The sequence below is a fragment of the Lepidothrix coronata genome, unplaced genomic scaffold, assembly GCF_001604755.1.
Source record: "Lepidothrix coronata isolate B3197 unplaced genomic scaffold, Lepidothrix_coronata-1.0 Scaffold98, whole genome shotgun sequence".
NCBI classification, from domain to species: domain Eukaryota; kingdom Metazoa; phylum Chordata; class Aves; order Passeriformes; family Pipridae; genus Lepidothrix; species Lepidothrix coronata.
The window spans coordinates 2,656,989-2,669,846 of NW_016690278.1; the positions used below are offsets into that span (position 1 = coordinate 2,656,989).

The following is a 12,858-nucleotide window of genomic DNA, read 5'->3' on the forward strand; positions in this document are numbered from 1 at the left end:
TCTCAAGATCACTAGGAAATAATGTATTCCCAGTAACACTGAACAAAATTTTGCAAGTCTTACTGTTGAAAAAAATACAGAAGATGACTCATACACAATGTGTGGGAAGGAACAGATATTACAAGTGTGTGAAATCTGATTGTTTCTCATAATCAGTCTGAAGACAGAAGAAAGTAACTATTCATCTCTTCTGACTTTAATCCCACGACAGAAATAATTCCTGCCTTTCTCTGTTCTTCCCAGTTTTCTAATTCCTCTGGGTAGAAATAGACTGAGACAAGACAATTTTGAAAATATGGAAGCATTTATATAAATCATTGTAGCCATTATTCAGGAAATAATTTGTTTGCTCAGCGAGATAATAGGTTTTTGATTGCAGCTTGCTATGTTGTAGCTGTATGCCAGCCATGCCAGCTTTATTTAACTTCTTGGTTGTTGTTTTCTTTTCTTTTTGTTGTTTATACTTGATATATTCTAAAGAAAGTACACTTTCCCCACAAGACATGCAACAGTTAAATGCAGTTATCAGTATACTATATTTTAATTTTCTTTCTTTTTTTTTTTTTTACAGAAGGAAGGAGAAAAAAATCACAAAGTCCGACTAGCAGTTGGAAATGGAGTAAGAAATGATGTATGGAGGGAATTTTTAGACAGATTTGGTGCTGTTAAGATCTGTGAGTTTTATGGTGCTACTGAAGGAAACATTTGTTTCATGAACCACACCGGAAAAATCGGATCTGTTGGACGCACCAATTTCTTTTATAAGGTGACTCTTTATTTACATTTTACTTGGTTAAAAGTAGTGCTGAAAAATTGCGTTTCTCAGTTTGATGCTGGGACATGGGACTACAGTCATAAATCCAAGGTAAATTTTTTAAGACAGTTAATGCAAGTTTAGTCGACTCTCCATAATATCTGGGTGCCTACCCCAGTTATATTTTCAGCAGTAACAGTTTTTCTTAGAGTTCACCAGGGTCAAAAAGGCCTTGGTCTCTTCTGACAGTTCTGAGTAGGTTCCAAGTTATAATTTCAAATCTCTACTACATTAGAGGACAAAAGAGAAAGTTGAATTTGTTTCAGTACCTAAGAACTCATCACATGTAAAATAAGCATACAAATGTCCTATTCTGACTTGTTTTTCTACAGATTATATTTAAAGATGTTTTCAGATAGAATATTTATATTGCATATTGCTATGTAAATATTTGTCATAATTGGAAAATAATAGTAATTAAAATACAGTAGCATATAGATATAACTTTAATAGATATTTTATACCTAGGTGTCATTAAAAACAAGTAACTCAAACTACATCTATGCTGTATCATTATACAGAAATGTCAAAGATAATACAATACATATATTATTGAGTAATTGTGACATAGTTGCCAAGATTATAAATTTTAAAATGCTGTGCCCCTTCGTTTCCCATCTGCTAAATGTGTTTGGTGTGTTCTAGGGTACTAAAACTAGAAAAAAAAGCCCTTCTGTGTTTCATTAGCCTTGAAAACAGCAGTCATATGTCTTGGAGAGAAGGATTATGTATTATTTATACTACACATGGTGACTTTTCCTTCATCCCTCTGAATAAATGCAGAAATTATTTCAACTTGAAGTTCACAGATAGATTTTTTTTTCTTTTTGGTCCTATTAGTACAATCTTTTAAATGGTTTGAGAAGTCCCTAAGTAATGTGTGTCCCAAGCTTTAGCTAATAATATGAAAGAATATTTAGCAAGGCTTTTTGCAAGGAGACTACATATTTAACATTTTGTTGTTGTTTATGCCAGTTTTTACCCTTCTTGAAATGGATAGTACTACATGCATTGCCTAGAATTTTAAATTGACTGAGATACCTATCCATATATACAAGTCCTGCTGACTTAAGTGACATCTGTGCTCCTGAGGAGAAATTGATAGCAAAAAGTCCTGACAACATTATTTTCAGAGAATACTGTAAAACCATTGTTTGTAAATACATCAGAGGTATCTTCTCGAGATGTGCAGGTAGGTTCCTAGGCAGCCTATGTTTCAGGGTCCACAACTTCACTACAGCATCACCACAGGACAGTCACCACAGACTGCTTCACGAGCTGGGGCCAGAGGAATTCTTCACTTCTGGTCTGGGAACTCAGACTGCAGGGAGGAACATGGAAACACTCAGAAAAGCACCACAGGAGCTAGTGGGTTTTTCAGAAACCATTGAGAGCTCAGGAATTTAAGCAGATGACTCCACTGACTCTCTGCCCCACGTCTGATGCTCTGTAGCATGCATGGTGGCCCTCTGATGCTGATGGGTATCTCTAGAAGGGTACAGATCCACTACAGGAAATCAGGAGTCTGGAATTTAGGGAGTAGTAGGTGAGCCAGGAACCTTAGAGTTGATGTTAATTTTTGTTTCAGAGTTTTCTAAATCACATGTCTTATAATATTATGAAATTTCTTATGTTCCAAACCTGAGTTAACTTGGTTTTGGTATTGCAGAACTTTTGGCAGAGTTTTGTCATAAACCTTTTGGAAATACCATGTAAAGGTTACAGCAGATAAAGGATTAGACTTGAAACTACCTATATATTTATTTAATTATCTGTATTTTTAATCAAGTAGTATGTGGGTTTTTCACGTGACACAAACTAAATATGTATTTTGATGCTATAGGTAAGTTAGTTTTTACCTATTCAAGGAATTTGTGTTTTTTGTTAAATACATTTTATGTGTTGCAGATTATTAAACAATGAATTCTGGAGTGTAGCTGTTCTCTTTCTTTTACTGCCAAAGTTTGGGGACAAATAAATGTGATAAAATTAGGGTTCTACAGAACACTTTTATTTTCATAAAAAATTGAGAGACATAAGTTAATAGGAAGAAAGAGATGAATGCTATAGCAGTTGCCAGACATCCAGTAAGTCACTGTGTTTATAACTAGAAGCAGTGCTCTTGTTTGCACTTGTTTATTTTCACACTATGTTCTTTATATAAGAGGGATTGGTTCATGTGCTTGAAAGCTTCCCTTGGTATATGAATAAATCAATGTTTATATAGAGTCAGCAAAAAGAAGAGTAGAAGCCTCTGAGTAGCTTTTTATCTTGTAAAACTTAAAATGTTTTGCAAAGAAGATAGTGCATAGATTAACATCATAATGTAATAAACTACTGTTTAATCTTAACATCTGACATATTTAGTTAATATTAATCAATTTTGTTATGTATGAGATACCTTATATGTGTACTTTTAAAAATGTGATATGGAAAAAATATCTAAGGCCCTCAGTCATGTCCATCATATGTATATATAAATCCCTTTCTTATACTAAAATAAATTCTGAGTGATGGCAGACAACAAGGGAGCCTGGGATTAATGAGATCTGAGGAAGCTTACAAGAAGGGCTAAAAATAAACCACGGCAAGTACACCTGAATATCAACATGTAAAAACAAAAAAAATAGTAATAAACTGTATTTGTAAACGTAATTTTTCATGAACTTAAGCGTATTCAAACTATCACAGCAATCTAAATCTCTTATTCAAAACTCTATAGATCAAAATCAGCTTTGAGCTGAGAAACATTTAAATCTTGTAACAAATTTTAAATAACTTCAACACATAAAATGTCTTTCCCACAGCAATGCAGAATTAGTATCATGCAATTTCTTCATGCAGTCATAGAAGTGGCGGAAGAGATACTTTTTTGTTTAAATGTTTACTGTTTAGTTTAAATGTAAACAAAGTTAGCATTAAAAAAATTTTAAGACCCTGGAAAACTGGATTCACAGCAAGAATATTGGCAGGTGTGAATCTAAGCACCGGCAGCTCCTAAGTGCTTTGGCCAATGAAAATTACTGTTGTTTCTGCTCTTTTGACCAGTTTTGAGCTAAAATAGTCTAAGGTACTACAAGTGTATTACAATACATATCATATGTGGCGATTCAGTTAATATCAATCATAACTTAAAAGGGTTTTTTCCTTGCTTTTGTTTACATTGGCTAACAAAACTACGTGGGGGACATATGGATCTACTCTTTACAGCATACATAAGGCATTACAAGTATATTTTAAAAAACATCTCTAAGATATTATGCTCCAGAATTTTTTTTCTTAAATTTCAGTTTTTAAAGACGCTTGAAACTAAATCTAGTACATGTAATGCTTTGTTTTATAAACAGATATTCTTCCAGAGAATTCAACAATATTTAATCTCTAAAACAAATAAGTAATAAAAAGCAGTAGCTTGTGATCTTTATTTTCTGAAAAAGGCTCTGTGAGCATTCACTGTAAATTGAAGCTTTAGGAATTTCAAAATTATTTTCAAATCATTATTTAAACTCACATATTTCCAGTCAATTAAAAAAAAAAAGAAAAGGAGGGGGAGAAAGCTGTTATTAGGTAACATCCAGACAGCACAGTAATAGACAATAATGTTGCAGATTAACTCATTTTAAATTTCCGCTAGCTAAATTATGCTTTTTGTTTGCTACATTTATGTGGTGCTTCAGGCAGTAAAATGGAGATTAAAATGATGAATATTGCATGCAGTAGTCTGTGAAAATAATATGGTAATGCTTCAACAGCTCAGGTCTTCTTCCCTATTAAATTTTAAATAATGAGGTGAACCAAATGTAAGTCTGTGCCCAGACTAAATACTTTGCAGTGGAGCTTTCATTTTCTAATATTTAATATGAAAAGCAAGCTTAGAATCATAGAATGTTTTAGCTTGGAAAAGACCTTTGCACAGACACAGTTGTTTGCACAGAGTTTATATGATCTCATTATGCATATCTAATACAATACATGGTATTTTCTTTTAATTATGTGTTTGCACAAGTATTATTTTGAAAACCTAACTGAAATAGGCCTAGTTAATACTCTAAAGTTGTAGGCACTGAAAGTTGTATACATCAACACAGTATAGTCATATATAGTAAAAGTCTTAACAGTTTTTAGATGATCTTAGATAATAAATTACAGTTTCTAAGTGTTTATAGCAACTTAAAATAATTCCTTATTCCTTCACTCAATTGCTGTATCTTGTCAACATACTACTCTGTATGATGCATTATTTTAAGCTATTCTAATAAAACACAAAAACAAAATAACACTTCATTTTATACAATTTCACTTTTATTATTTATAATATTCATTGCATTTGGCCTGTCATATGAAATGTATTAAAGTAATGTCAATGTAAAAAAAAAAGAAAGCAAAAAAGAGCAGCATTTAAATGTAGGCATCCATAAGAAAAGATCATAAGAAAAAAATTACTCTTATTCTGATCCTCAAGGATAACACAACTATTTTCTAATTGAGGCAAACTTTCTGGTTCTTAGACTCTTGACTTTGGTAAATGCCTATAGTCTGAGGTTAATTAAAAAAATTACCATTCACTTCATGGAAATTGTGTCCCATTCTTGAATCATTACTTTATTTTGCAAGCTATGACCTTTTTCCTTTGATCAACTGTTAAAAATATCTTTTTGATTCAGGCTTAGAGTGGAAGGAAAACACATTGAAAAGACTCAGAGAAACAGTTTTTTCCAGATGAGACTGAATTTGTGGGATTAATGTTTGATTCAAGTTGCTATTTATTCAGACTTTCTTGAAAACAAAAGTATTTTATATAGTTACGACAACATTTCAAATTAGGGTAAAGCAAATACACGACTCTTCTTCCGAATTAGTTGCAGAAAAGCAAAGAGATTTATGTTTTAGCATCCTACTCTTTACTTCATTCACTTTCATAAAACTGTCCTTAAATTATACTGCATTTCTTTATTGTGAAGAGTGCAAGTGTACATTCATATGTTTTATAAAATTGTTTCCCTGGTGGCCAAGATTTCTCCAGGAGAAGATAATTACATACCTTTGGTTTGACTAGGTGTTAAATATTGCTGATACATTCCTTTATGAAAAAGGAAAACAGAATCCCAAACTGGGCAAACTATTTCCTTAGAATAATAACTGCAAACACAGTGGTCCAAATAGTATCAGGCATGTGGTATCAGTCAGTGTCTCTTATTCAACTTGGATTTTTATCACAGTAGAAAAAATGAAGCAAAATAAGAGTCAAATGCTGTATATTTGAGGAAAAAAACCCCAATTGCAATTTCTAGTTTTGATTAGAGTATCTTGTCCTCTCCTTCAGCTTCCTTGGAGCCACAGGAGTATAAATCCTTCTGCTGGTCTTCACTTTCCACCACTATACACCTGCCTGAGAAAGCATGAGGGAAGAACTGAGGATAGCTAAGCAAGGGTAAAGCCCAGTGGGAAGCAGGTTTCCCTTTGTGAGGAGATTTAGGCCTTTGCTTTGCCAGCTGTTTTCAGTGCCAGAGGACCCCAAAAACATATCAGTCACCACCACTAAATTCACTTAAGTACCAGATATGCGTCTATTATCCTGACTAGTGTAGGCTTTTCCACTGATAATGTGGATCCCATAACTTACTTGTAAGAAAACTGACGAAAGGACAGTTCTTGTCTTCATTTATAAAAATGTTTTGATTTTGCTTAACTCCAGGAAGTGGCGTAAGTTTACATGCAGAGTATTTTTAGTTTGAAATGAAACTGCGTTCTCCTTTTAGATGAGGAAGACTGGAGTACAGGTTGTATACAGCTTATATTTGCTGCCACCAGATGTCACTGTGTAGATAAATAACCGATGACTTTTTCCCTTTTTTAGCTTTTTTTCCCATTTGATTTAATCAAGTATGATTTCCAAAAAGATGAACCAATTAGAAATAAGCACGGTTGGTGTGAAAAAGTTAAGAAAGGTAAGTGTTTATATTAACAGGGTATTATGGCCTATTGATTTTAATAGAAACACTCCAGAGAATTTTTAAAGGAGTCTTGCTATCATGTTAATGCAATATGCCAACAACAGCTATTACTCTTTGCTCTGAAAATAAAAGCAATATGATTTTTGATCTAAGACAAAGCATCATTAAACATACCAGTGCTGATACCAGAAGAACCCAGGAGGTCTTTGGATACATTCACAGAACAGTGATGTTCAAAAGTGATGGTATGATATTATTATCTTTGAATACGTAGATAGTGACATCTGTGTTTTTAAAAGGAGTTTAGCATAGGGAGATGGTTGCCAAAGAGATCTACAGGAAACACTGGTGGATTAGAGCAAATGTTTTTCGATGAGAGATTGTTTCTGACTAAGTGATGTGATTCAGCTTAATAATTAAAAAAAAAACTAACAGCAAAATAACAACAAAATTATTTGATTATAGATGTCTTCAAAATGCCTATCAAATATATGATACGTCACGGTTATACCATTTTTCAAAGTGTTCATTAGATACTGAAACATCTCTTGAACTATAGGAAGGTAATAGCTGAAACTGAAGCAAGAAGAAGTAATATTAAAGGTCAGGCAGACAGTTTTAACAGGGAGTTGAAGCAGATTTTTCAAAGGAGAAGAAAATAAGTCCCTGAAACATGAAATTTTATAGGAATTTATCTCTAGGGATGTCAGACTGAGCTGTTAAGGGAACACATGCCACTCAGACTAATAAAAAGCATTATCTCTGTCTATAGTCTTTGTCTCACCCATGCCCTGTGTCTTCAGAGCACCATGGCTGCAGTGACACTGCCAGTGAACCAAATACTTCCACTTTAACCACTACCAATTTTTGGAAAACAGGCACAGGTATTTTATGAGGAAGAAGTCTTAAAAGTTATGCATATTTCCAGAAGCATTTTTTTTATATTTTCATTTTTTGTCTCTGATACAAAGTAATGTAACTCTCAAGCTTTACTCTTCACAACTTGCTCCCAAAAGGTTATTTCCTACAATTATTCCACTTTAAGCAAACTAATACCTTGATACACTGCATGCCTAATAGGATATTCCTTTCTCTGTCTCTCCTTATTTTTTGAGAAAAAAAAATTGTATTAAAACTTTCATATTTTACTCCAAAAAGTAAAATGATGATGCTTTATCACTTTAATGAATATTTTAAAGAAGTGTTCTCAGAACTTCTGAAAGGAGACTAAATAGGGACTTAATGGCTGGGTTGAGCACCTACTTTTTATTAACACCAGTTTTTCAGTAGGAAGCTGATGAAGCTGAGACTCATCATTGGAAAATCAGTAAGATGTGGGGAGTGAGACATAATATGAACTTGAATTGTGCACTTTGGGAGGACAATAAACCTATTAGTGAGCTTACAAATGATAGCTGACAGTTCTGGGAGAAAACTGATGAGTCATTAGGAAGAAGTACAAATGACTCAGAATTTCAGTGAACAATATTGTAAGTAATATTAAGGTTAAATACAGGAAATTTCCAGTGATACCTTAGGTTTATATTCTTTTAACTTCTCTGTATAGGTGAGGCTGGTCTTCTCATTTCCAAAGTCAATGCGAAGAACCCCTTCTTTGGTTACGCTGGCAATAAGAGACACACAGAAAAGAAATTACTCTGTGATGTATTTAAGAAGGGAGATCTTTATTTTAATACTGGAGATCTAATGGTTCAAGATCATGACAATTTTCTATATTTTTGGGACAGGATTGGAGATACCTTCAGGTATAATTATTGTTTCTTTTCACATTTCATTAAAAATATACAGAATAGAATAATACTGTTATATTTGTTTTTGACCACAAGTGTTCAGTTTATTATATTGTGATGTAGTTTATAATGATCCTGAAGTGGATGATAGGGGCTTAATTTGGTCACAAGTATTCCTCTGTATTTGAATAGCTCATTTTCAGAAGGTTTTGTAGGACTTCCAGCTCTTTGGACACTCCTTTCCATAAGCATATAACTAGTGATGGTTTTGCTGTGACCAAGCAAGTTGGATACTGATGTGGAGAAAAACGTATCAAATAGTAGAGATGATACATTTAAATACATGTAAAAATTTTGGAAACAATTGTTTTAAACTTTCAGTGTCCCGTATAGTGATTCTAATACCCAGTAACATTTGAATTGCAACATGATCTGGTGATCAGATCAATACAACAATGTGACAAGTGTGAAAAATCTAAGGTGGTGTTATTCTGAAATGAATGGAGCTTCTACTGAAGTCAATGCTTTTTAAAGAGGAGGTGTCCATGTGTTTCCACGGGATTATTTTTTTCACATTTTAGATGGAAAGGGGAGAACGTTGCAACTACAGAAGTTTCTGATGTCCTTGTAATGCTGGACTTCATACAAGAAGCGAATGTGTATGGTGTGTCTGTGCCAGGTAAAAGCTTTAGTTGTATGTGTTTCTTCTCCTAGGTTAGTTGTTAACCCTCAAAACTTGGGTTATGATTTCATATTTTGATTTCATATTTTAAACCCATGAATCACTTTTGATTGAGTCATCTGTTTAATACCTAGTTAAAGTGTAAATGCAGGTAATGAAATACCACCAGATTGTGAATGAACCAGTGAATCATGCATTTTTATTTGTATGCAGTTATGTGTATTTTTGAAAAGCTATCATGCATGAATTTGTGAGAGCTACATAACCTAAATTTAAGATTTATTAAATTCACACCTGTGGAAAATCCAGACATCCCTGTGTCCAAATAAAATGTCAACAAGGTAAGAATAAAGTAACTCTAAAGGAAAATGTATGAATTCACCTTTCACTTAGCCTCATAAAATAACTGTAAACAATTAATATTACAAAACCAAGGACAAAGCGAAAAAGAATACAAAGAGTAAAGTAAATAAATTATTAAGAAAAAACCCATTAATTTATTTTTAATAATTATTGTTTTGTTTTGTTATTTTTCATGAGATCTTATGGGCTCGATTCTTATTCATGTTAAATCTTTTTAAAAAATGTATACTAGGTTCTTGCTGGCATAAAAATAAGTTTCTGTATAGGAGTCTGTATGGTGCTGTGCTTTGCACTGGTGGCTAAAACAGTGTTGATAACTTACCAGTGCTTGGCTACCACTGACCAAAACTTGCACTGTGCCAGGCTTTCTCCCTGCAGCAAGTACACTGGGGATTGGCAAGGACTTTTGGGAGCAGATGTAGATGGGAGAGTGGGCCGAAACTAACCAAAAGGATATTCCATATCATACAATGCCATGCTTAGTTATAAAAACTGGAGGAAAGGAAGTGGACATTTGTGGCTGTGGCGTTTTGTCTTCCCAAACAGCCACTGTATGCTCTGAGTGAGGCTTGCCCTATAGGAAGTAGCAGGACATCTGCCTGATGATGAGAAACGTCGAATGATGTCCTGCTGTTGCTTTGCTTGTGCCTGTAACTCTTGCTTTCCCTATTAAACTGCCATTATCTTGATAGCTACGTCTTGCTTTCCCTTCTGCTGCCTTCCCATCCCATGGGAGAAGGGAGTGAGAAGCTAGCTGGATGTTTGGTTGTTGGCATGGGTAAACACAAGGAGTTCAAAATGTGAAAAAGGTGTAATTTACTTGTATTTTAAAACCATACAGCAGGAAAGATTGTAGTAAAGAAGACTGTCTGAAAATCAGAATCCAAAATATGACAGCTGCTCATTTCCTGTACAATATTTATCTGCTTACCTACACAGTTTATGTGAGTGTCTCGATAATTGCACTTAAAAGATAAACAAACCAAGTTTCATTACAGATTTTGTAGTATTAGCAACCAACCAACCAAACCAAAACAAAGATAAGGCAGAACATCTCTGCTGTTAATACTAGCTGATGGTTAAAGTGTGCAGTTAGTTTTGACTGCTAAAGTTCATTGCTTTTATATTTTATCCATTTTTTTTCTTTCCCAAAGACACAAAGTGCTCTCTCTTTCCAGACAAACAATTAAGAACTCTCTCTGTTAACAATCTGCAGATCTACAGTTTTATGAAAAGATACTGGCAAGAGAGAGAGAGACTAAAATTGAAGCATAATTGGCTAATCCAGGAAAGAGGCTCATCACTCTTGTTTCTGAGAGAGGAATGGTGTTGACGTTTATCCCCCTTTATTGATTAATATCAAGCATGGGACTCCATTTGCTCTTACCCACCACACTCATTTACAGCATTATTGCTTAATTGATCACCTGAATGATCTCCAAATATGTGTAATACTACATAAAATATGAATGCAATCTTGCATCTTTATTGAAACTCAGAAGATGAAACGTGACTGCCAGTTTGCTAATGCACTACAGTATTTTTTTGTAAGGTTCATCCCTAAAATGTCAACTTTGTTCATTTCTCAAAATTCTCATCTCACTTCTTTTTCCCCAGATCATGAAGGAAAAGCAGGAATGGCCTCTGTTATTTTAAAGCAGAATACATCATTAGACTTGGAGCAAACATATAAGCAAGTAGTGACTTATCTACCGAGTTATGCTTGTCCCCTTTTCTTAAGAGTCCAGGTAGGCTGCATTATTGCATTGTACATACAAACATCTACATCATTTAAACGCAGAGATGGCTAAGTGAATAACAGAAAGTGCTTGTTCATGTATCACTTGACCCAGTTTTAGACCCAGTCCTATTCTCTGTCTTCATTAATGGAGTTCTGGGAAAGGGATTACACAAAAAATCAGTAAATTTGCAGATTATGTTTAAACAGGAGAAATTGTACAAATGAGGAAGGATGGAGATCATACAAAAGGATTTAGGGAGATTAGAATCATGAGCATTGTAAAACAAAGAGATCCAGATTAAAAAATGTGAACAATTGCATCAGGAGAAAATAATCTAAAATCCATTTTATTCAATAGAATAGAGAGAATAAAGAAGTACAGCTAAAGCAGGAGACATCGATCATGCACAATAAAACAAATGCTATTTTCTGTGTAAGCTAACGACAAATGTTAAAAGATACTAGGTAAATTGAAAAGGTGAATTAAAAATGTACGTTATTGTCGTCACCACGGTAATCATCAGTCATCCCTATTTCTGTACTACTTCCCTCTAGTAACTGTCCAGTTTGGGGAAAAAAATACTCCCTCCCCCAAAGAGTTAAAAATATGAATACAATACAGGGGATTACATAGGGCTAGGAAAAAATGGAGCGTAGAAAACATAAAATACTGATAATCACAATAATTGAACTCTGACGAGCATCTTCAGTTCTGGTTAGTGTTTTGAAAACATCATGATAAAGATGAACAGAAAAATGTTTTTGAGGATGCTTGTGAAGGAGTCTCCTAAGTCTGAGGAGCAGATGAAAAAAGTAATCATCATTTAAAGAGAGAAGCTAAATTATGGAAGTTGGTTCCCTAGGCCAACCAGAGACTGAATACTGATTCAGAATAAAGAATGGAAAGGAAAAGACTGTGAAAGACCTTGAAATTGAAATATATGTATTTCTATCTATAAGTCCAGGAAGATATCTTTTGCAGCAGCATTCTGATGTGAACGAGCAAGATTAGACTTGAGAATGTTGCAGTAGTCAGTTTATGAAATTATGATAACCTAGTCTAGATTTACTCCCATATAGATGCACAAAAAAGCCTTTATGCTGGACAGAAGGAATCTGAATCTTGGATGTAGCATTGATATCAAGTATCTGGAATTTCAACTAAAATTTAAATGCCTGCATTACAGATTAATTGCTGTTGGTAAAGCTGTTATTAATCGAGAAAAACGGTAGTGGGTGAAACTTCAAGGGAAGAAATTAAAAATGTATTAAGCTTGATCTGACATATAATCATACTTTAGAAGATGTCAGAATGTTTCTTAGACCAACCAGAGCAGGTACATACAATCTGGAGGTATACCTGGAGTAGATACAGCAGCTCTTTGAAATTTTTGTTGGACATCATACTTAATTTTTCTTTTTCAGAGACTGCTTGCATATATAATATATAATATATATATCTAGTGGTCTAGTGGTTAGGGTGCAGGACTCTCACCGCTGCGACCCGGGTTCGATTCCCAGCCCCCCGGGCAGATGGAGCTCGTTAGCCCTGT

General features: G+C 34.1%; 1 protein-coding gene across 1 annotated transcript in view; it reads left to right on the top strand.

Moving 5' to 3' along the window:
• SLC27A6 (solute carrier family 27 member 6) overlaps nucleotides 1-12,858 on the top strand; it is a 38,387-nt gene that overhangs the window by 22,489 nt on the left and 3,040 nt on the right. Inside the window, exons 5-9 of the mRNA XM_017822551.1 lie at nucleotides 572-766; nucleotides 6,672-6,762; nucleotides 8,336-8,534; nucleotides 9,101-9,198; nucleotides 11,182-11,312. Coding sequence (XP_017678040.1) covers nucleotides 572-766; nucleotides 6,672-6,762; nucleotides 8,336-8,534; nucleotides 9,101-9,198; nucleotides 11,182-11,312 — 714 coding nt within the window. The remainder of the gene's footprint in view (nucleotides 1-571; nucleotides 767-6,671; nucleotides 6,763-8,335; nucleotides 8,535-9,100; nucleotides 9,199-11,181; nucleotides 11,313-12,858) is intronic.